This window comes from Balaenoptera acutorostrata, chromosome 5, assembly GCF_949987535.1.
Source record: "Balaenoptera acutorostrata chromosome 5, mBalAcu1.1, whole genome shotgun sequence".
Lineage (NCBI taxonomy): Eukaryota > Metazoa > Chordata > Mammalia > Artiodactyla > Balaenopteridae > Balaenoptera > Balaenoptera acutorostrata.
Window position 1 is genome coordinate 113,816,139 of NC_080068.1, and position 24,557 is coordinate 113,840,695.

At 40.1% G+C, this 24,557-nt stretch overlaps 1 protein-coding gene across 1 annotated transcript; it reads right to left on the minus strand.

Annotated features, from left to right (window-relative positions):
• Positions 1-407: 407 nt before the first annotated feature.
• Positions 408-23,288, minus strand: PLA2G12A (phospholipase A2 group XIIA). The gene is made up of 4 exons (XM_007191024.2): positions 22,823-23,288; positions 5,626-5,702; positions 4,449-4,614; positions 408-2,413 (listed from the first exon to the last, which is right to left on the minus strand). Exons 1-4 carry the CDS (start codon positions 23,028-23,030, stop codon positions 2,295-2,297), a joined length of 570 nt encoding a protein of 189 aa, XP_007191086.1. The 5' UTR covers positions 23,031-23,288; the 3' UTR covers positions 408-2,294.
• Between the last annotated feature and the right edge of the window lie 1,269 nt (positions 23,289-24,557).

Sequence of the window (24,557 nt, forward strand, 5' to 3'; positions counted from 1 at the left end):
ACACAAATAACTGAATAATAAATGGATATGGGGAGGGGCGGATGGTGACAAGAATTTCAAGTACTACAATAGATAACACCCCCCTCCCAGGAGGCAGAATATAATCTTGCTCACCCCTCGCCTCCCACAGACTGGACTTGGTGACTGGTTTCCAAAGAACAAAAGCATGGAAAGGGAAAAACAGTAGCTTTACAGTGGAGGAAACTAACAGACACTACCTTAACCAAATGTCTAGAGTTTACACAACATCAAGTTGATAGCAGTCAACTACCGATATGATTTGATGAGAAGAACCACTCACCTCTTGGTTTTCTTCCTAAAAATCCATAACCCTAGTCCAAACATGAGGAAAACGTAAGACTAACCCAAATTGAGGGACATTCTACAAGACACCTGACCAGTACGCCTCAAAACTGTCAAGGTTATGAAAAACAAGGAAAGACGAGGAACAGTCACAGACTAGAGGCTAATTAGACATGGTGTATCCTAAAGTGAATCATGGAAAAGAAAAAACAACATTAGTGGAAAAACTAGTGTAATCCTAATAAAGTCTAGAGTTTCCTTAATAGTAATTACCAATGTTGGTTTCTTAACAAATGTTTCATGTTTATGTAAAATGTTAACATTGGGGTAAGGAGTATACAAGAAGCCTCTATACTATCTCTGCAACTCTTCTGTAAATCTAAAATTATTCCTAGATAAGTTTTTAAAATTTGAACAGAAAAACTGCTTCTACTGATTTTTGTACATAATTTATGACCATGAATTAAATATTTTACAAAGACATTGACTTTGTCCTCTTGAGAAAGCCAATGCTGCCAAGAAAATCCATGAATTTATTACAAGTTTAAAGTTACCTGGTCAAGTAATGCAACTGGAGCCCAGTTTGCTTACTCAGCCCTGAGGGATACACTCGCCTTGTCTAATAGAGGACACATCTATTAGCAGAATAGCTGCCACCATCTCAGTTTGGGAAGCCATCAGGTTCTCAGCAATAACATATATTCAAAGTTAGGAATGTGGCCCTTTTTCCAGAACATATTTTTCATTCATCCCAATTCTGCCTGTATTGATTTAGAAAGAACCACTTCTGCTGGTGCTGTCTTTTCTCTGACTTTCCAAGCAGTTCATCTTAATAACTTTGGCCAGAGGTTACCCAAAAGATATACATGGCTAGGGAAAGTCGACAGCCAGTGATAAGCAAAGAATGGTAGAGGAACACAGCTGAGCTTTCCAAGGGGTTGAAAAGCTTTCAATCCTCACAGACATTTTCAGAGGCAGTTGAAGTTCTGGGATTTGCTCTTAAACATCTGTCAATAATTTTCCATAAAAGATAGTTCTTTGGATCCTGCTTTTCCATCCCTTTTGACTCCACAGTTAAAGACTTAAAAAACCCAACAATATCAAGAACAATTTTTATGAAGGCCAATATTAGTAAAAGGTTTACAGTCTTTTAAAAATATCCCAGAATCTACCAAGAGTAAGTCCTAGGGAGTAAACACCAAAGCATATAACGCATATAATGCTCTGATGTGTATATTAAACAACTTTTCATTTGTGTCATTAAATCCATCTTTTCTCCAATTTAGGCAAAGTTTATAGCAAAATATGAAATTTGTCATGAGTGGTTCATAAAATGGGATGGCTATGCGTCTGAATTTTGTTCACGTCACCTTTTAGGCACATATTAATACCTAGATATCCTAGTTTTGTTTCCTAAGAGGTCCCAGGAGATGGTTCCAATTTTACAAGAGAAACAGACATGTCCTTGTAACTAGTCATGTCATTCATAGAAGTGTGGCTTATTCATATGCTCAATGGGCTATGGAAAAACTGTATGTGTTAATTAAAAGAGCAAAAATAAAGTCAGATCTTTCTGGGCATAAATGTATATTTTAAATTTTACAGTAAACAAACAGACTTTTAAGTGAAGATCTCCCCATATTTCCAAATAAAATAATGTTGAACATACCTTATAATGAATTTTACATTTGACCTTATTTTTTGATAAATATAGTTGTGAAAATTGAGTTAGACTCTTTCTTTTAAAACATTCTCCCTTAACATGCACCTCTTTCTGTGATTGTCAAGACAATACGGCACAACTAAGGCAGCAACATCCAGGAAGATAACCTGCATTTGTTTCTTTAGTTTGAAGTTTTAATGTCAAAATATGGTCTTAAAATAATCCTTTCACAAAAATAAGGCAGCTTTATGCTGTGAAAACATTAGCTCTTTGTCAAAGGTTATGTTCTTCTATCCTCATCTGCTGTCACCACCTGTCAGTATCTTCTTTAAAGATCAGTTTTTTCTTCGTAGCGACACCTACATGCAGCTCGTTGGCTGTCCAGGTACGGCTTACAGCCTAAATGTATAACGCTGTCAAACAAGAGCTCCACGGTGGTTTCACATGCTGCAAAGTAAGAAAGTGCCATTACTGTTAGGCAACTTCAAAGCATCACTCTCTCTTCACATATATTACATGTTTCAGCACAATGTCAGGCACAGCCTTAGTGGGCACTTACACCTGTTTTAGGTGAAAGTCTTCCCAACCCTCGCAAACTAGTAGCGTATATATACAAAGACTTTCCGTTTCAGCCTCTCTATCTGTACCTACTTTTTCTTTGCATGCAACTATTCAAACCAACTTTCTGTACTAGACAGTGAGTCTCTCTCAATAGCACTGATCAGTTAGTTCATCACTGTTGATTTTCCTTTTATATGAAAAATATCACTAATAGAGATGCCTGATAACACTCAAGTTTGCACTTTAAGGAAGGACTTCCAGGTGCAGAAAAAAATGAAGGTTAAAAATAGAGAAACCTCAAAACATTTAATTATAGCCAATAGCTTTTAATGATCACACATAATTTAAGATGCTTAAAGTATGAAATGGACCCCAGTCTCTTTCTTTGACCAATATCCAAATTTGGCTTGGGAGGGGAGACACAGGAATCCAAGGTGTTTTTTCCTCTGGTGGGGTTTCCTTAATTTTTTTGAAAGACTATAAAAAAGATAACAGATTTAACTTTTCTTATTCTAAGAAACCTGGAACACTCAGGTAAGATGATCTTAATACACTATACTTACAGAGACATGGCGCAGAGTGGCTTTTAGTTATCCAAATACTTCTAGTTTCCAATATTCATGTTAAGAAAGAAACTTTTCATTACAAAATCTTGGCATTTTCAAAGTTTTCCAAAAGGCTGTGCCAGCCATTAAGGAATACGACCAACCACAGAAGTGTAAAGGTTATGATTACTAAATAGGAGACTGCAAGGAAACTGGTTTCATCATTTAACAACGTTAGCATATCCTTAGGTCAGAAAACAGGAAACACATCTGTGCTTCACCTGGACAACTAGTTTACCTTAGCCAAAAGCTTTCAAAGGGATTCAGAGGTTGTGAGTTCAAGCTTCACCTGGAGCAGAGATTTCCTCCTTGTTATTACTTCCTAGTTATTACTAGAATTTCAGAATAACACCTATAATATGAGACTATTTGGGGAATACTGGAATAGAACACAAGTTTTAAAGTCAGAATTATGCAACTTGGGACAAGTTACTTCTTTCTGAACCTCAAATTCCTTCCTTTAAAAAGGGGCATAATGCCAACTAGTACTTTGGGTTTCTGTGAACATCAGTGAAAACATGTCTCAAGTATCTAGCACAGTATTTTACGGAAAGTGCTTAAAAATGGTAGTTTCCTTTCTTGCCCCTTCTTACTGCCCCTCCTCTTCTGATTTCAGTGTATGGTACGTTCTTTGGCTTGACAGTAAAGAAATCTTGCTAACTACTAGTATTTGTACAGCAATGTGTATTTCTACAAATATTTCATTTTACCCTAACGACAACTCTACAAGATAGGAAGTACCGTTCTCATTTTATAAATGAGGACACTGAAACGCCTATTACCTTTGCTGACTTTGCTTTGTATCCCTTCACTGCAATAATCATTACCATGAGTATGACTACATGCTGAGCCCTGTGAGTTCTCTTGGCAAATCACTGAACCTGGTGGGGGGTGGTTTTGAGGACCTTCCTGACACAGATATATATGAAGAGACAGAGTTAAGACTCAAATCTTCCAGAACTTCCTACTCCAAATCCAATGTGCTATACTCCGAACTTCACTGGATCCAGAATTTCAAACTTCAGGCTCTGGGTAATTAGAACTACACTACAGGGCACAAGATTTTGGATGAATTCTTCTCTAGCTCACACACCCTCCTCCCCAGGTTTCCTAACACTTCTTGCTTCTGTGATTGCAAACCATTTTAGATGGTAAAATCATTGACTTCTCAGCTCAGAAAATTGAAGGGGCTGTTTCACCATAGATAAGGTAATACATAGTGAAAGATTTCTATCGGTATATCCTGTACTAACACAAAAGCATCTAATAAAACTTCCCAGACTGCACTCATCCCCATCCCACCGAATCAGCCTTACCCTGCACATGCTGAGCTAGCCCTAGTGTTTTCTGCACATCTCGGCAAATCTTGGAGAGACAATACTGAAACTCCTCATCACAGTCGTTTTTGCTTTTGCCGCAGGTCTCATAGCACCTGTCGTGTTGGTTGCAGCACTTTGTCAAGGAAGGGATGCCAATGTTAAGCTGAAAGAGACATTTGGATGGATGATTGCTGATGAAATTCAAACCTTCTCTGAAGTAGCGCATCAAAGAAACTTAGAAATCAAAGACAACACTGCTATATAGATAATTTCCAAAATTCGTTTCTGCCTCCAAATGCTTTCCAGGTTAGATTTCTCTCCATTACCCTCACTTGCACCCACCCATGTTACTCCATCCTCTCAGCCATGCCTCAAAGCTCCGTATTTTGCAATGTTAGAGAATTCGCAGTCATTTGCCGGTAGCAAATGCAACTTCCAATTGTCCAAAACACAAAACATAATTTTAAGAATAGAAAGATAAAGCTAGGAGCTTTAGAAGACTTTTGCAGGGGCTATGCAAGTATGATTTTTGGATATTCCCAAGTATTTTGCGCCTCCTCCTTCAATAAAATGTACTTTATATGAAATGTCACCAACAACTTCTAAGCTCCTACAACTCAAACTTTATTTTTGGTTTTTATGGTTTAATCTTTAAGTGTTCATCCATTCCCTAAAGACATTATTCCTTCGAATCTGGAATATCTTTAACTATTTTAAATAACTTTATATGCAAAACCCTTGTGTCCAGGAATCACTTTCATAAAACATTTTTCTCCCATAATACTGGCTCAGGTTCAGCCTCCCTTACAACAAACACACAGCTATCCCACTTAGCCTAGTTTTAATATAGAAAATATTAGGCTTTCCTCTACTTTTTCATCCTAAGTAGTGTTACTTCTATACTCTAAACTTTTCAGTCATATTTGTGACATGAGGAAATATCATTTAAATGGTATTAACATCTACAAGATTAAAAAATAAAACATGACTTTTACTCCATTTAGTTTCATTAGGACTTATTAAATGTGTTTTAGCTATAAAAGAATATAACAGACCTGATCACTATTACAAAAAACAAAATTATTTCTGAGCCTGAGAACATTCTGATGGTGTATCAAGAGTACTACGTAGCCTACCAATCACAAAACCTTATCAAATAAAAAATGATATTTACGTGAACACCGAACAGTGGGGAGCCGCATCCGTTCGGCGGGGAGGGTTTATATCCGTAACGCGGAACAGGCTTAGATCCTATAAAATATAAATGGTATCATAATTAATTTTCAAATATGCTACAGAATACATACACGAAAAGGTCTACAATGTGCTAGACTAGCCCTGGAAATATTTACTATTTGGATGCTCACATAAGTGACTATGTGTTTATTCGGATGAGCATTAAAAATGCTAATTTGTCTACCGAATTATTTTTACTTCTCCTGAAGCAAAATATGTACAAACGTGTACATGTACGCATAGATGGCAGTTCATAAAATATTATGGTGGTTCATAAAATGTAATTATATTTGCAAGCCTACACCATACAAACATGTGAATCCTTATTCTGGACTTCTGTCGATTTCAGAGCTTACATGCCAGACTGGGTCCATATATATGAAACATAAATCCACCCTATTTTCCTGTACATTCTAATGCTTATATTTTTAGGTTAAAACCTACAGGGCAAGAACTGTATCTTCCCAACCTCAGCCAACGCTCCATCGTACACAAACCTCAACAACCATTAACTAGAGCCTAAAGCTAAGGAAGACAAGGTCATCTGATCATTTAATTACTTTAATATCATTGTAAGACATTACAGGACCATTCTAGCCCAGACTCCAACCAACCATTTCACAAATATACTCCTCTGCCCTCTAAGGAAAAAGGCAAGAAACAAAGATAGCTTGGTAAACTATTACTGCAGTTATACTCTCCTTAATAGCACCAATAGTTCAGTAACAAGGAGAAAGATGACATTATCAAAGCAATCTTAAATGTTGGAAGATACTTCAGAAATCTCTCTCCTCATGTAATACAGAAATCACTTCAATATACCGAAGAGTTTTTGAATGTTTCCCACAATCCTATAGTGTCAGAAAACAGCCTACTCCATTGTGAACTGGCATTAACTGTTGAGTTCTTTCTTCTCTTTTTTGCGTAAATTCTACCTGTAAGCAATCCTCTGCCCTCTGCGGGACATAAAGCCACCCAATTCCCTATTTTACATGATAAGCCTTTCACACACCTGGGGCTACCATTTATCTTCCACAAATAAAATATCCCCAGTTATTCCAAATACCACCCCACATTTGGATACTTAGGAGAGACACAAAGTATTCCACCAACTTTCATTCAATTAACATTTATTACTAGGAGACTTTAAGATAAGTTTGCCCTCCAAAAGTAAAGTGAGGAAGAAAAAAAGCAACCCTTCCAGTAATCAGCCATCAAAAATAAGTAATCCACTCAAAGTAATGAACTAAAAATGGTTTAAGTGCGCTGCTAAGACTCACATGCTCAACTGAGGTGACCAAGTAGAGCCTCAAGAGAGCATAACTTCATGGAGATATAAAGTTCCACCCAGTCTGAAGAACAATGTGTACAAAAGGGGATCGTTATGATGGATCTAGCAAAGAGGAGGCCAATGACAGAAGTTTCTCTAGCACTGTCCAAGAGGAGGGCTGTTCCTGGGCCCTTGGAGGATGAAGGTAGACGCCTCAGGCTACCACAGGTGAGTCACTGTGATCCTTCAACTCCTGCTTTTAGTCCCTCACTCTTAAGAAAACTCTTTATGATTTGGCATTCCACTCTAAAGGGCCTACAGAAAGAGGATATTCTAACGATCAATACTTGGATATCTAATGGGCACCTCAAACTTAAGGTGTACCTCCTGCCATTCACCCCCAAACTTGCTCCATCCACAGTTCCCTCTTCTCAGGTAATAGAAATCCATCCTTCCAGGTGCTCAGGGAAAAAACCTCAGCCATCTTTAACTCTCTCATTTTCTTATATCCCACATCCAATTCAACAGCATATCCTGTTGACTCTACCTTCAAAATATTCAGAATCTAACCACTTCTCACCACCTCCACTGCTACCATCCTGCTCCAAGTCACCACGGATTACTGCCATAACCCAACTAGTCTTTTTGGTTTCCCCACCCAACACCACCTCCAGCTATGGTCCAATCTCAACACTGAACCTGAGTGATCCTATTAAAATATATGTTAGATTAAGTCTTTGCTCTGCCAAAACCCCTCCAATGGCTTCTCATTTTATTCAGAATAAAAGCTGGGACTTCCCTGGTGGTCCAGTGGTTAAGACTCTGCACTTCCACTGAGGGGTGCGCGGGTTCGAACCCTGGCTGGGGAACTAAGATCCTATATGCCATGCTGCATAGCCAAAAAAATTAAAAAAAAAAAAGAAAAAAGTCAAAAGTCCTTTCAATGTCTATAAGCCCTATATAATGGCATCTCCGACCTCATCTCCTTACTGTTCTCTCTCCTCTTCCTTCCTTCCTCACTCCATCCCATCACATCTGACCTCTTTGCTGGGCCACAGACACTCCAGGTCTGCTCTTGCCTTAGTGTCACTGAAGCTGCTGTTTTTCTACGTGGATACTCTTCCTCCTGACATCTACATACTTCTTCATGTTCAAGGCCTTTTCTGACCATACCATTGGTAGCACATATGACCTTCTAACATATTACTAACCTATTTTGTTTATTATCTGTCACCCCCATATTAAAATATAAACTCTTTGAGGGCAGGAATTTTTGTCTATTTTGTACCCCCAACGCATAGTGCAATGTCTGGCATATAGTTAGGTTCTCAATAAATATTTGTTGATGAATGAACGAATGAGCAGAAGACTTGGAAGCCTAATATTCATGGCAGTTATAATACTCATTATAAACAAACTGGTACTGCTGTTTACCCTTCAGTCTCTTTTGAGTTTGGTGAGCATTCATCAGCCTCCAAAGACTGATCACTTCTAGTCTGTCACATCCAGAATGTGGCACCCCAAACTGAACACCATTAGGAATGATGGGCCTGTTTTGAGCTGAATAAACTACTTGTATTAATATAACCTAAGACAGCATATGTTTCAGCTATACCTCAATGCTAAAATACAGCACAGGACTTCCTTGGTGGCACAGTGGCTAAGAATCCGCCTGCCAATGCAGGGGACACGGGTTTGAGGCCTGGTCTGGGAAGATCCCACATGCCGCAAAGCAACGAAGCCCGTGTGCCACAACTACTGAGCCTGCACTCTAGTGCCCACGAGCCACAACTACTGAGCTTGTGCTCTAGGGCCTGTGAGCCACAACTACTGAGCCCGCACGGCACAACTACTGAAGCCCATGCACCTAGAGCCCGTGCTCCGCAACGAGAAGTCACCACAATGAGAAGCCCGCGCACCGCAGCGAAAAGTAGCCCCCACTTGCCATAACTAGAGAAAGCCCACGCGCAGCAATGAAGACCCAATGCAGCCAAAAAATAAATAAATTTTAAAAAATAAAATAAAATACAGCACAATAACAGTAGAAAAAAGTTTTTTTTCTAAAATGAAATTTTTAACATCTACTGCTAGAGGCTCAGCACTTCTGCCATTTAATTTTTGAGCCTAAAACACTAGGTTATAAAACTCTTATCTTGTTAGTTTTAGTTCATCATTCAGGACTGTTAAGCAGATTTTAAATCTAGAGGTATTCACGCAGTGTTACTTGTTATACCCAGATATTCACAAACTTGAGACACTGATTTAACCAGGACAGAGATCTGCAACACCCTGCTACAGATGAGCCCTCTCTACAAGAAGCCATGACGTCATTAACCCAACCCTTTGGGTAGACCACTTAGCCAGTTGTGATTTCACCTAAAACAAGTTCTATCCAGCCTACACTTCTCATGGGAGTATCATGAGAGACTAGGCATCTGATCTACCCTACCATGCTAGAAACCTCTTCACTGAAAGGGAGGAAGGCTGAATCAGCATTATATCCTTGGGGAAGCCATTCTAGCCCCTTGAAGTTCTCTCTTGTCAAGGGTTTTAACAACCAACTGTCTAAAATGTTTAGAAACTCATGTAGCAAGCGATACTAAGCAGTGAGTCACATTTATAGTCTGAAAAAAGTACAATAAATATGCCAAAGAGTGTTCAAAAAGTCTGGAAACAGAAAAAATATTTTATTTAATATACATATTTTTTTCAGGTTAACAACTGGACTTTTTGCTTTAAATTAAGAAGCATATCACCTTAAAAGGTGCCTGGAGATTGAAGCAACACATATCAGGCATATTACTTGAAAATCTAACCAACAAACTGTTTATCCTGTTTCCAACTTTGTGGATACCCCGTACACTACCCCTGCCAGTCTCCAGATTTCTGGTACTTATCTCTTTTCTGTGAGGATCAAAGATTACCACCCTCAGACAACTGATACGGGCCTAGAGTTTTAAAGGCATGTGGATGTCTAATCTCTTCTTCTCAAGTGTCTGCTTTTTTTTTTTTTTAACCAGAAAGTTATTTCTCTCAATGTTATACAACAGTAGCACTTCTATTTTCCCTTCCCTTTGTTTTTTATATAAACCCATACACTTTTCTTCGATTTTGAGTCTATAAAAACATTTCTGAACATTCTGATGTGTACAATAATAGTGATACATACCTGTGTGCACATGTATTGATATATACAGACATTACCTCATTTTGTAAAAGATAATTACCTTTGAACGGGAGAACGATTAGAAGCAAATGAAGTCAGGGAAAATAAAACAAAATATACTTATTATAAGAGAATAAAGAGGAAAAGAGTACAGAGAAAATCAGCTGGCAAAAATGAAAATGGAGGCAAGGATGGAAGTAGTAGTCACCTCAAACAGGGCTAGTGCTTAAAACTGTCCTAAGAGAGGAGCTGCTAAAATGGAGTAATAAAGAACATAGATCTACTGTATGTGAGATACTAGACAATAACACCATGAAATAAGTGCTGGTAAAACTGGCTCTCCAGTGTAAGTGGAAAAAGGGGCATGTGTTTCTTTTTTGTTTCTTTTGACGGAACCTACTATTATCAGTTCCTCAGAGAGGCCTTTCTTACTCACTCTATTTGGAATAGTGCCCCTTCACTTTTATATCCATTCCATACACCCATGGTTGGCTTTATTTTTCTTTCTAACATTTATTAACCAAATTAACATAATTAGTTTCTATGGAGACAGCAATTTTGTCTTGCTCACCTAGAAGATGCCTGGCACAAAGTGGGTGCACAGGAAATCACCGGATGGAAAAATGAGAAACATTCCTTGCTGAAATTAAAATATTCTTTATCCACAGCAAAACATAAAACAAAACAAAACCAAAACAAACAAAACAACCCCCCCCAAAAAAAACCCCAGAAAATTGAACTAGTTTCCTGAAATTTTTTTAAGTGTTTTAAATTCTAAATTCATCTTTATGTTGAAATAATTATTTCTGAGCAACTTACACAGAAGGTTGTTTATTTAAGATTAAGTGGATATGGAGAAGGCTGAGAGGAGTGAGGACAAGGTGGCGGAGCGGAAGGATCTGAGCTCAGCCCCTCTCATGAAAACACCAAAATCACAACTAACTGCTGAACAACCACTGAAAAGGACTGGAACCTGCCAAAAACGATATTCTACTCCCAAAGATAAAGAAACACAAGAAGGTGGTAGGAGGGTGCATTTGCCATACAATCAAATCCCATACCCGCCAGGTGGATGACCGACAAAATGGAAAATAATTATATCACAGAGATTCTCCCACTAAGAGTTCTGAGCCCCAGGTCAGGCTCCCCAGTCTGGGGGTGTGGCATCAGGAGGAGGAACCCCCAGAACATTGTGCTTTGAAGGTCAGGGGGGCTTGACTGCAGGAAATCAACAGGACGGGAGAAAACAGAAAGGCCTCTCTTGGAGGACACACACAAGGCCTTGGGTGCATCAGGACCCAGGGGAAAAAGCGGTGACTTCATAAGACCAGACCTACCTGCTGATCTTGGAGGGTCTCCTGGGGAGACGGGGGGCACTTATGGCTCACTGTGGGGACAAGGACACTGGTGGCAGAGTTATTTGGAAGTACTCGTTGGCATGAGCTGTCGTGGAGACCACCATTTTGATGCCAAGACCTGGCCCCACCCTCCCCTGTGCTGGGAAGCCTCAGGCTAAACAACCAACAAGGAAGGAACACAGCCTCACCAATCAGCAGACAGGCTACTTAAAGTCTTCTTGAGCCCACAGCCACCTCTAAACACACTGTTTGACATGGCCCTGCCCACCAGAGGGACAACACCCAGCGCCACCCACCAGTGGCACCAGTCCCTCCCACCAGAGAGCCTGCACAAGCCTCCTAGACCACCCTCACCCACAGAAGCAAGAGGAACTGCAATCCTGCAGCCTGTGGGACCGCAAACACAGAGAGTTAGACAAAACGAGACAGCAGAGGAGTATGTTCCAAACAAAGGAAAAGACAAAACCCCTGAAGAGCTAAGTGAAGTGGAGATAAGCAATCTACCCGAAAAACAATTCAGAATAATGATAGTAAAGATGATCCAAGATCTCGGAAAAGGTGGAGGCACAGATCGAGGATACACAAGAAATGTTTAACAGAGAGCTAGAAGAATTAAAGTACAAACAGAGTTCAACAATACAATAAATGGAATAAAAAATACATTAGAAGGAATCAATAGCAGAACAAATGAAGCAGAAGAACAGATAAGTGAGCTGAAGACAGAATGGTGGAAATCACTGCCGTGGAACAGAATAAAGAAAAAAGAATGAAAAGAAATGAGGACAGTCTCAGAGACCTCTGAGACAACATTAAATGCACCAACATTCACATTGTAGGGGTTCCAGAAAGAGAAAAGAGACAGAAAGAATCTGAGAAAATACTTGAGATAATAGCTGAAAACTTCCCTAACATGGGAAAGGAAACAGTCACCCAAGTCCAGGAAGTGCAGAGAGTCCCATACAGGGTCACCCAAAGAGGAACACACCGAGACACATATTAATCAAACTGACAAAAATTAAAGACAAAGAGAAAATATTAAGAGCAACAAGGGAAAAGCAACAAATAACATACAAAGGAATCCCCATAAGGTTATCAGATGATTTTTCAGCAGAAAGTCTGCAGGCCAGAAGGGAGTGGCACAATATATTTAAAATGATGAAAGGGGAAAACCTACAACAAAGAATACTCTACCCAGCAAGGCTCTCATTTAGATTCGAGGAAGAAATCAAAAGCTTTACAGACAAGCAAAAGCTAAGAGAATTCAGCACCACCAAACCAGCTTTACAACAAATGCTAAAGGAACTTCTCTAGGTGGAAAAGAAAAAGCCACAACTAGAAACAAGAAAATTATGAGCGGGAAAGCTCACCAGTAAAGGCAAACACACAGTAAAGATAGGAAATCATCCACACACAAATACGATATCAAAATCAGCAATCGTGGGGCTTCCCTGGTGGCACAGTGGTTAAGAATCTGCCTGCCAATGCAAGGGACATGGGTTCAAGCCCTGGTCCGGGAAGATCCCACATGATGCAGAGCAACTAAGCCTGTGCGCCACAGCTACTGAGCATGTGCTCTAGAGCCCCCGAGTCACAACTACTGAGCCCATGTGCCACAACTACTGAAGCCTGCATGCCTAGAGCCCGTGCTCCACAACAAGAGAAGCCACCGCAATGAGAAGCCCACGCACTGCAACGAAGAGTAGCACCCACTCGCTGCAACTAGATAAAGCCCGTGCACAGCAACAAATACCCAACACAGCTAAAAATAAATTAAAAGAAAAAACCAAACAAAAAACCCAGCAATCATGAGAAGAGGAGAGTACAAATGCACAATATAGGAAATGTATTTGAAATTAAGAGACCAACAACTTAAAACAATCTTGTATATGTATAGACTGCTATAGCAAAACCTCATGGTAACCGCAAACCAAAAATCTACAATAGATAGACACACACAGACAAAATAGGAATCCAAACACAACATTAAAGATAGTCATCAAGTCACGAGACAGGAGAACAAAAAAGGCAGGGAAGAAAAAAGACCTACAAAAAAAAATCCAAACCAATTAACAAAACGGCAGTAAGAACATAGATATCAATAATTACCTTAAATGTAGACGAATTAAATGCTCCAATCAAAAGACACAGACTGGCTGAATGAATACAAAAACAAGACACACGTATATGCTGTCTACTAGAGGCCCACTTCAGATCTAGGGACACACACAGACTGAAAGTGAGGGGATGGAAAAAGGTATTCCATGCAAATGGAAATCAAAATAAAATGGGAGTAGCAATACTCATATCTGACAAAATAGACTTTAAAGACTGTTACAAGAGACAAAGAACGACACTACATAATGATCAAGGGAGCAATCCAAGAAGAAGATATAACAATTATAAATATATATGCACGCAACGTAGGAGCACCCCAATATATAAGGGAAATGCTAACAGCCATAAAAGAAGAAATCAACAGTAACAGAATAATAGTGGGGGACTTTGACACCCCACTTACATCAATGGACAGATCATCCAGACAGAAAGTCAATAAGGAAACACAGACCTTCAATGATACATCAGACCAGATGGACTTAATTGATATTTATAGAACATTCCATCCAAAAGCAGCAGAATACACATTCCTTTCAAGTGCACAAGAAACATTCTCCAGGATAGATCACATGCTGGGCCTAAAGCAAGCCTTGGTAAATTTAAGAAAACTGAAATCATATCAAGCATCTTTTCTGACAAACGATGAGATTAGCAATCAGCTACAAGAAAAAAACTGTAAAAAACACAAACATGTGGAGGGTAAGCAATATGTTACTAAACAACCAATGGATCACTGAAGAAACAAAGAGGAAATCAAAAACTACTTACAGACATTATGAAATTATATTCATATAATTATATGAAGTTATACCTATTGGTTTATACTAAAGGAGACTATGACCACTAAAAAAAAAAAAAACCTACAGACAAATGAAAACAAAAATATGATCCAAAACCTATGGGACACAGCAAAAGCAGTTTTAAGAGGGAAGTTTATAGCAATACAATCTTACCTCAGGAAACAAGAAAAATCACAAATAAACAACCTAAACTTACACCTAAAGCAACCAAAGAAAGAAGAACAAAACACCCAAAGTTAGCAGAAGGAAAGAAATCATAAAGATCAGAGCAAAAAGAAATGAAATAGAGATGAAGAAAACAATAGAAAAGATCAATGAAACCAAAGGTTGGTTCTTTGAGAAGATAAACAAAATTGATAAACCTTTAGCCAGACTCATCAAGAAAAAAAGGGAGAGGGCTCAAATCAATAAAATGAGAAATGAAAAAGGAGAAGTTACAACTGACACCACAGAAATACAAAGGATCATAAGAGACTACTACAAGCAACTATATGCCAATAAAATGGACAAATTCTTAGAAAGGTACAATCTCCCAAAACTGAACCAGGAAGAAATACAAAATATGAAGAGACCAATCACAAGCACTGAAATTGAAACTGATTAAAAATCTCCCAACAAACAAAAGTCCAGGACCAGATGGCTTCACAGGCGAATTCTATCCAACATTTAGAGAAGAGTTAACACCTATCCTCCTGCAACTATTTCCAAAATTGCAGAGGAAGGAACACTTCTAAACTCATTCTATGAGGCCACCATCACCTTGATACCAAAACCAGACAAAGATACCACAAAAAAAGAAAGTTGCAGGCCAATATCACTGATGAACATAGACGTAAAAATCCTCAACAAAATACTAGCAAACCAAATCCAACAATACATTCAAAGGCTCATACATCATAATCAAGTGGGATTTATCCCAGGGATGCAAGGATTTTTTTAATTCCACAAATCAATCAGTGTGATACACCACATTAACTAACTGAAGAATAAAAACCATGTGATCATCTCAACAGATGCAGAAAAAGCTTCTGACAAAATCCAACACCCATTTGTGATAAAAGCTCTCCAGAAAGTGGGTATAGAGGGAACATACCTCAACATAATAAAGGCCATATATGACAAACCCACAGATGACATCATACTCAATGGTGAAAAGCTAAAAGTATTTCCTCTATAATCAGGAACAAGAGAAGGATGTCCACTCTCACTACTTTTATTCAACATTGTTTTGGAAGTCCTAGCCATGGCAATCAGAGAAGAAAAAGAAATAAAAGGAATCCAAATTGGAAAAGAAGTTAAACTGTCACTGTTTGCAGATGACATAATACTATACATCACAGAAAATCCTAAAGGTGACACCAGAAAACTACTAGAGCTCATCAATGAATTTGGTAAAATTGCAGGATACAAAATTAATACACAGAACTCTGTTGCATTTCTATACACTAACAAAAGATCAGGAAAAGAAATGAAGGAAACAATCCCATTTACCACTGCAACAAAAAGAATACCTAGGAATAAACCTACCTAAGGAAGCAAAAGATCTATTCTCTGAAAACTATAAGATGCTGATGAAAGAAATTGAAGATGACACAAACAGATGGAAAAATATACCATGTTCTTGATTGGAAGAATCACTATTGTCAAAATGACTATACTACCCAAGGTAATCTACAGATTCAATGCAATCCCTATCAAATTACCAATGGCATTTTTCACGGAACTAGAACAAATAATTCTAAAATTTGTATGGAAACACAAAAGACTCTCAATAGCCAAAGCAATACTGAGAAAGAAAAACGGAGCTGGAGGAATCAGGCTTCCTGAGTTCAGACTATACTCTAAAGCTACAGTATTCAAAACACTATGGTACTGGCACAAAGACTTATAGATCAATGTAACAGGACAGAAAGCCCAGAAATAAACCTATGCCCCTATGGTCAATTAATCTATGACAAAGGAGGCAAGGGTATACAGTGGAGAAAAGACAGTTTCTTCAATAAGTGGTGTTGGGAAAACTGGACAGCTACATGTAAAAGAATGAAATTAGAACATTCTCTAACACCATACACAAAAATAAACTCAAAATGGATTAAAGACCTATATGTAAGACTGGATACTATAAAACTCTTAGAGGAAAACATAGGCACAACACTCTTTGACATAAATTGCAGCAATATCTTTTTGGATCCACCTCCCAAAATAATGAAAATAAAAACAAAAATAAACAAATGGGACTGAATTAAACTCAAAAGCTTTTGCACAGCAAAGGAAACCATACACAAAATGAAAAGACAACCCCCAGAATGGGAGAAAATATTTGCAAACGATGTGACCAACAAGGGATTAATCTCCAAAATATACAAACAGCTCAATAAAAAATAACAAACAACCCAATCAAAAACTGGGCAGAAGACCTAAATAGACATTTCTCCAAAAAGCACATGAAAAGATGCTTAACATCACTAATTATTAGAGAAATGCAAATCAAAACTACAATGAGGTATCACCTCACAGTGGTCAGAATGGGCATCATCAAAAAGTCTACAAACAATAAATGCTGGAGAGGATGTGGAGAAAAGGGAACCCTCTTGCACTGTTGGTGGGAATGTAAACTGATACAGCCAGTATGGAGAACAGTATGGAGGTTCCTCAAAAAAACTAAAAATAGATCTACCATATGATCCAGCAATCCCACTTCTGGGCACATATCCGGAGAAAACCATACTTTGAAAAGATACATGCACCCCAATGTTCACTGTAGTACTATTTACAATAGCCAAGACATGGAAGCAACCTAAATGTCCATCGACAGATAAGTGGATAAAGAAGATGTGGTACATATGTACAATGGAATATTACTCAGCCATAAAAAAGAATGAAATAATGCCATTCACAGCAATATGGATGGGCCTAGAGATTATCATACTAAGTGACAAAAGTCACACAAAATGATACAAATGAATTTATTTACAAAACAGAAACAGATTCACAGACTTAGAAAACAAACTTATGGTTACCAGAGGGGAAAGGTGGGGGAGGGATAAATTAGGAGGTTGGGATTAACACATACACAGTACTATATATAAAACAGATAAACAACAAGGAACTACTATATAGCACAGGGAACTCCACTCAGTACTTTGTAATAATTTACATGGGGAAAGAATCTAAGAATAGATGTATGTATATGTATAACTAAATCACTTTGCTGTACACCTGAAACTAACACAACACTGTAAATCAACTATACTCCAATGTAAAATAAAAATTAAAAAATAAATAAAAGTTAAAAAAAGAAAAAATGGTTAAGTTGATATGGATACCATGATTACAACCGTATTCATATCATTTTAAGTGTTGTTATAAAAGGTGTTATAAGCTGCTGATCATTAAGAATATTTAGCATTTCTACTGGTGCCAGTTTTTACTAAGTGCTATGAACCGAACTGTGTCCCTGCCAAAATCACATGCTGAAGCCCTAACTCTCAATGTATTTGGTGATAGGGCCTTTGGGAGGTAATTAGGGTTAGACGAGGTCACGAGGGTAGGGCCCTCATGACAGGATTAGTACCCTTATAAGAAGAGGCACCAGAGAACTTACTTTCCCTTCACCCCCTGCCCCTACCATGCAAGAAGGCAGCTGTCTGCAAGCCAGAAAGAGAGCTCTCACCACAGAAAAGTGTTGGCTAGGGCTTTCCTGGTGACACAGTGGTTAAGAATCCGCCTGCCAATGCAGGGGATACGGGTGCGATTCCTGGCCCAGGAAGATCCCACATGCCGCGGAGCAACTAAGCCCGTGAGCCACAACTACTGAGCCCACGTGCCACAACTACTGAAGCTTACGTGCCTAGAGCCCGTGCTCGGCAACACGAGAAGCCACCGCAATGAGAAGCCCACACACTGCAATGAAGAGTAGCCCCCACTTGCCGCAACTAGAGAAAGCCCTCGTGCAGCAATGAAGACCCAAAGCAGTCAAAAATAAATAAATACATTAAAAAAAAAAAAGAAGTGTTGGCTAAACCCTGATCTTGGACTTTCTAGTCTTCAGAACTGTAAGAAATAAACTCCTGCTGTTTACATCACCCCAGTCTGTGGTATTTTATTATAGCAACCTGGGCAGACTAATACACAAAGCAAGCAAAAACTCAACAGTAGAATAAACAACATCAGAGTCAAACCAAAAATCCATGATGTGTTGGGGTCACCGTCCCCTAAAATTTGTAAGCAGAAATTACAAATTACAACTTCTTAGCTTTTTTGTACAGAAAGCTAAAAAAAAAAATGAGATCGGAATAAGAGTTTTAAAAACAAACCAGGGACTTCCCTGGCGGTCCAGTGGTTAAGACTCTGCCCTTCCACTGCAGGGGGCGCAGGTTCGATCCCTGGTCGGGGAGCTAAGATCCTACATGCCACAGGGTGCTGCCAAACAAAACAAAACAGAACAAAACAAAAACCAAATCCACTACATACAACTACACGGAAATACTATTCATTGATTTCACTTTTTGACTAAGCGACTGCTCTTATCTGATGCTTTATGTTTTATCATCTGTATGGGCAGTTGAAATCTAAAGATTCTCCTGGACTGAGACAATGATACTTCTTTTCTATGTATTTTTCTTAATTTGGTGTAAATACCTTCAAGAGACCAATTTCCTTCACCTGAAAGACATTGAAATGGATGAGAAGCATGAAGGGAAGCCTGTTGGGTCACAGAAAGATCTTATCACTGTGTTTTGTATGAAGCCGTATAGAATTCCAACCTGCTTTCCCAAACACTTGAAACTTTAAATTCCTGATTATTAATCTCCAAAGGGCCCTTATGCTACTTTATTTTTCTAGTACATTCACTTTCCTATTTTCCTCAACCGCCAACACTTCTATTCCCACCTTCTCACTCAGCTGATGACCTCGATTCCTACTTCACTGAGAAAACCAAGGCAATGAGAGGATAACTTGAACACTACCCACCTAACTGGCATCTGTGCCCATATCCTCTCTGCTCTTGGCCAATCTATTTATGTACTAGAACTCACTCCTCTCACCTAAGGACATGACTCCAATAATTCTCCTTCCTCTCTCCCTCATTAGTGTTTTTACTCTCTGCTGAATCATTCTCAAAAGCATACAAATATGCTGTTATTTTTCCTAATGAACCGAAAACTAGTTTTTCCATGATCACCACCCCCGCTCCCGCCGCCCGCCCCCCACCTCCGCTTTCAGTTAATGGCAACTCCATCCTTACAATTATTCAGGCTGAAAACTTTGGAATCCTTTTTTAGTTTACTCACACCCTCCTACTAAGCCATTAGCAAATGCTTTAAGCTCTTCCTTCAAAATATACCCCAAATCCAACCACTTCTCACCACCTTTATTGCTACCACCCTGAACAAAACTACCACCATGTTTGGTCTGAATTTTTGCACCCGTCACTCCGCCTCCATTCTTGCTCCCCTACCTCTCTCAACCCTTTTTATTCTGAGCACGACAGCCAAAGGGATCCTATTAAGATATCAATTACTGAATGAATTGATGACTTATTCATAATTCTAAAAACATTTTACAAGCCAATTTTGTTTTCTATTTTTAAAGGAAATTGGAAAATTTTCTTCCTCAATCTTCTCTGCTGTCAGGGAGAAAAAAGTTAAAAGAAAAAAACAGTGACCATTAAATGTGCCCCCCTAAGTAACTTTATTTCACTCTCCATAAAGCCTTGTTCCCACCCTAGGCAGGATGGCCAGAAGGAGCAAATCTCCATAATGCTGGTCCTTCACCAGAGCAAAGATAAGTGAATGTAACAAATCTGTGCCCTTTAATCCAACATCTCTCCCTCTGTTAAGTTTTTTTTTAAGGCTCCCTTGACCTCTTTACTGCGACTATTAAACACCCCTAAATCACTATGCTCCTTTAATTTTGAGACTTGTCTGTTTCTGTTTGGTTATGATTTGGTCACTAACATTCCAGAATATAGGAAAGGTTGAGACAGTGTTCCAGGGAGACTTCTCAAGTAACAGCAATTAAAGAACAATCTTCATTATGTTGGAATTATCAACACGGTGACTTGGAATCACAGTCCTATGAGCAGACAGACAGTACTTACGAAGTACTAAAAGATTTTCACTGAAGCATACCGTTTCCTAAATTCTCGAGTTCATTTGTGTTTTTTTATGCTGGAGACCTTGCTCTAAACTCCAAATGGTAAATTTTGTGAGGTTTGTGGAAGAGAAGAGGATTAAGAAAAAGGAAAGATTAAAATAATATATATATATATTTTTTAATGCTATTCTTGTCTGCTTACATTCTTTTTATGTATGTATGTATGTATGTATGGCTGTGTTGGGTCTTCGTTTCTGTGCGAGGGCCTTCTCTAGTTGTGGCAAGCGGGGGCCACTCTTCATCGCGGTGCGCGGGCCTCTCACCATCACGGCCTCTCGTTGCGGAGCACAGGCTCCAGACGCGCAGGCTCAGCAATTGTGGCTCACGGGCCGAGTTGCTCTGTGGCATGTGGGATCTTCCCAGACCAGGGCTCGAACCCGCGTCCCCTGCATTGGCAGGCAGATTCTCAACCACTGCGCCACCAGGGAAGCCCCTAAAATAATATTTTTAATAAGAATAGTATCCGTTTAACTTCAGAGATATTTTAAATGTAATAAACGAAACTAAATAAACTCTAGAACGCTTGACTCATAATAAATTTATGAAGACTGATCCTTCCAAGTCTTTCCTATCTCAGTAAATGGCAACTACATCCTTCCTCTGGCTCAGGCCAAAACCTTCAGAGTCATCCTTGCCTGGCATTTCAGCTCTGGTCCTTTACACTTGCTGTTCCCTCTGCCTGGATTGTTCTTCCCCTAGATCATCACAGTGCCACCTTCCCCATTTCAGATTTCTTCTCAAATATTATCTCATCAGTGAGGTCTTCCCCCAACCTATTTAAAAGAGTAAACTAACGCCTCCCAACACCGCCACTGACGGTTCCCCTGCTGTACTGTTCTGGAATCACTGGCACACTGCAGATCTACACACACTGCAGATTTGGCTTGTTTTACTTATTCTTTAGTTTACTGTCTCTCCCCAGCAGAATGTAAGCTCCATGGACAGAAATTCTGTCAGTTTTGTTCACTGCCAAATCTCCAATTGGTACAACGCCTGACACATAGCAGGCACTCAATTATTTGTTTAATGAATGGGGATGACCAAGTAAAACTATGACATCTGCCTCAGGAAAAGCAACCATTTAATCTTCAAATTACTCACTTAACTTATTCCTCCTAACAAGCTCTACAAGGACAAAAACATCCTTCCTGATTGAACACTGGTGGTAACGTTTAGGCATACATTTAGGAAGGAATGAAATTTAGCAATTCATAGCATACAAGATATAGTTCATTCTTTACCTCCATTAACAGAAAACTAGAAATTATGACCGCATGTTGCATCACGTTTTCACATGACAGAGGTCCCTTTACAATTCACCTATGTATAGTCCAGTTTTACCTCTAAAGTCCTTTAGTTCCCTATTATTTTGAGCTGCCAAGCATTAAATTAACTAGGCCCAAACCTTGTCCACTTTTATTGGAAACATGACCTCCCAATTACTTTCTTAACATGTCGAAATTCAAAAAAGAAGCCCAAGTACTTTGTCTGAACTATTACAACATCTAAGCATTCAAAAAAGTCAAGTGCTTCAAAAGAACGATCTCTGCCTGAAATACTAAGTTATTATAACCAACAATGCCACCAAACAAGTTCTCAGATTCAAACAGAATTAAAGTTTAAAAATATGAAAAAGTAAATCAAAAGAATAATATTAATAGCAACCAACAATGAGGAGGCAGCGTCACTGGTATCTAAGGAAAGAAAATTCCTGTCAAGTACTGCTAGAATCATTTCCTAGAAGAGTTAATCAGAACTCTTTCTCAACAGTAAAGTACACCAAAAGTCTGTACAAAGGTCGCAATTTATTGTCTGTAGCTTTGCAGAAAAAAAAAAAAAATTTAAACCAATTCTTGAGAAAGTTAAAAAAGCATGACTTTAAAATTCCTGCTATGTTTTGCGTGTTCAGCTGACTAATTTAAAGACGCTAAAATCAGTCTGTTTCACTCCATCCCCATGATGCTACGTCACTAACTTCTTAGGCAACTTTCATGCAATTTCAACAATAACAACAAAAGTAAATCAGACGCAACGAAAACAGAATGGAGAGTACACTCTCAGGCGATCTCTCACATTCTAACAATAGTGGCGCGAACTCGTCAGCAGGTTTCTCAATCACAAAAATGGCAAGAATCTAGCGATGGTTAAGTTTTTCCAGGGCCAGAAGACACCGTCAAGGTCTGCCTGGCATCTCACACCTCCACGACCTCGGTCCCCCCCAAAAGCCCTGAAAGCACGGGCCTCGCGGGGCCTGGGGTTCCCCTCACCGTCATTGCACTTATACTGGCAGAGCCCGTCCTCGCCTCCCAGAAGGTCCAAGGCGGCGTTCAGGTACGTGTCTATCTTGTGAACGCCGTTCCGGATGGTCTTCAGGGTGGCTCTCCAGTCGGTGGTCTGGGCCTGCTCCTGGCACCTGAAAGCGGCGGTCAGGAGGAGAAGAAGGACGGCGAGCACGGGCCGCAGGAGCAGGGCCATCCGCGCAGCGCCGGGCCGTGCTAGGCCGCACGGGTCCCCGGAGCCGCGCCCTAGGCAGCGTCCCTCGGGTCGCCCTAGGCAGCGGCGCGGGCCCGGGGCTTGGCGACGGCGGCCAGCTCCATGCCCACGCCTCCTGCCCGGCTGGGAGGCGGGCCCTCGCCGCCTGCAACGAGCTCCCGCTGGGAGACAGTGCGCCGGCGGAGATCAGGGAGCGGCACACGCGCCCACCTGGGCGGGCCGCGGCCCCTGTGCGCCTGCGCCAAGCGTGGTGCGTCTGAGGCGCGGGGGAGGCGGGAGCGCAGAGCGGCCGCTGTGTCCTCCCCCCCCACGTGGTGGTCGCGGCGCGCCCCTGAGGCCGGCTCGCCTGGCCCTCGTTAGTACTACCTTAGGGGTTGGTTGTACTAATTAAATACCAATGCCGGGCCCCGTACCCCAGGCAGATTAGTTCGTCCCGGTGTCAGTGGACATCGGTATTTTTTGAAAGCTCCCGGGGTAGTTGTAGGGTGCAGCCAGGTGGCGAACCATTGTGACCTCATCTGACCTGTCGGGGTGCAGCCCAGCCACCTGAGCGCCAAGCTTTTCAGGGTGTAGACAACGTCAGAGAAATGAGCCAACCCCCACCCTCCCTACCCGTAATCCCCTGCAGAGAGCGCTGTTTGAAATCGTGATTCTGCAGGATACGTGGGCCGAACGCGCATCTCACCTCCTCGGGCCCTCACCCGGTCCTCTCGAACCGCGGTGGCCGCGGTTGGGGGATCGGGATTGGAACATGTTAACCCAAGGCCGTGGTGGTGCCTGGCTGACAAAGACGAGCTAGATGGTAGTTTAGAAATTTCGGAAGAAGAAAATGGTTTGACAATAAAACCATGAGTTTTCTTCCCTGGTAAAGAAGAAGCCGTACTCCATACTTGAACGCAGTTTAAAAAAAAAAAAAAAGGAAAGCACAGTTTTCCTACTCAAGATATTTTGTAACTTGATGGCTCCAGTGACATTTCCCTGTATTTTTTCCCAGTGCAGCGCAGAATCCTTAAATAACAATTGCAGTAATTTCGACCAGAGCTATAAATAGTTATCTTAGTATCCTGGCAGTTTCCAAGAATTTTACAGTAAGATCCAGGGCAATATTGCGAGTGTTGAGAAAAGATGTGTCCTTTCTATAAGAATTACCAATAAATTCTAGTTTGCCGTTTTGTGTTTCTTACAAGCTTCATGAGTTGATAATAAATGTGCAGTGCAGAGCTCATAAGAATTATCTCTCTATTTAGAGCTTAGTCTGTGCCAGGCACTTCATGGACTTAATCTCTCACACTCAGAACACCGCTTTTCAGGAATACAACCTTTGGGCGAATTAGAAACAAAAAAGGTTAGTGGAGAGCGGCCTGCCTTAAGTCTGCCCTCAGATGCTCAGCCAGGCACCCTTGGGCTGTGATCAACTTGAACTACAGTGGAGGAAGAGGAGAAATGTGCTTGAGAGGTATTATCCTTTTTACAGTAAAGGAGTTGAGGTGCCCGCAGAACAGTCATGTG

What these genes read in the sequence shown, in the direction of transcription:
- PLA2G12A (XM_007191024.2), bottom strand. Translation starts at nt 23,030, where the DNA reads ATGGCCCTGCTCCTGCGGCCCGTGCTCGCCGTCCTTCTTCTCCTCCTG. An exon ending in CCCCACTGTTCGGTGTTCAC is followed by an intron (nt 4,615 to 5,625) that starts GTAAATATCATT and finishes TGTCTCTTTCAG; the next exon opens with CTTAACATTGGCATCCCTTC. An exon ending in GCTAGCTCAGCATGTGCAGG is followed by an intron (nt 2,414 to 4,448) that starts GTAAGGCTGATT and finishes CTTACTTTGCAG; the next exon opens with CATGTGAAACCACCGTGGAG.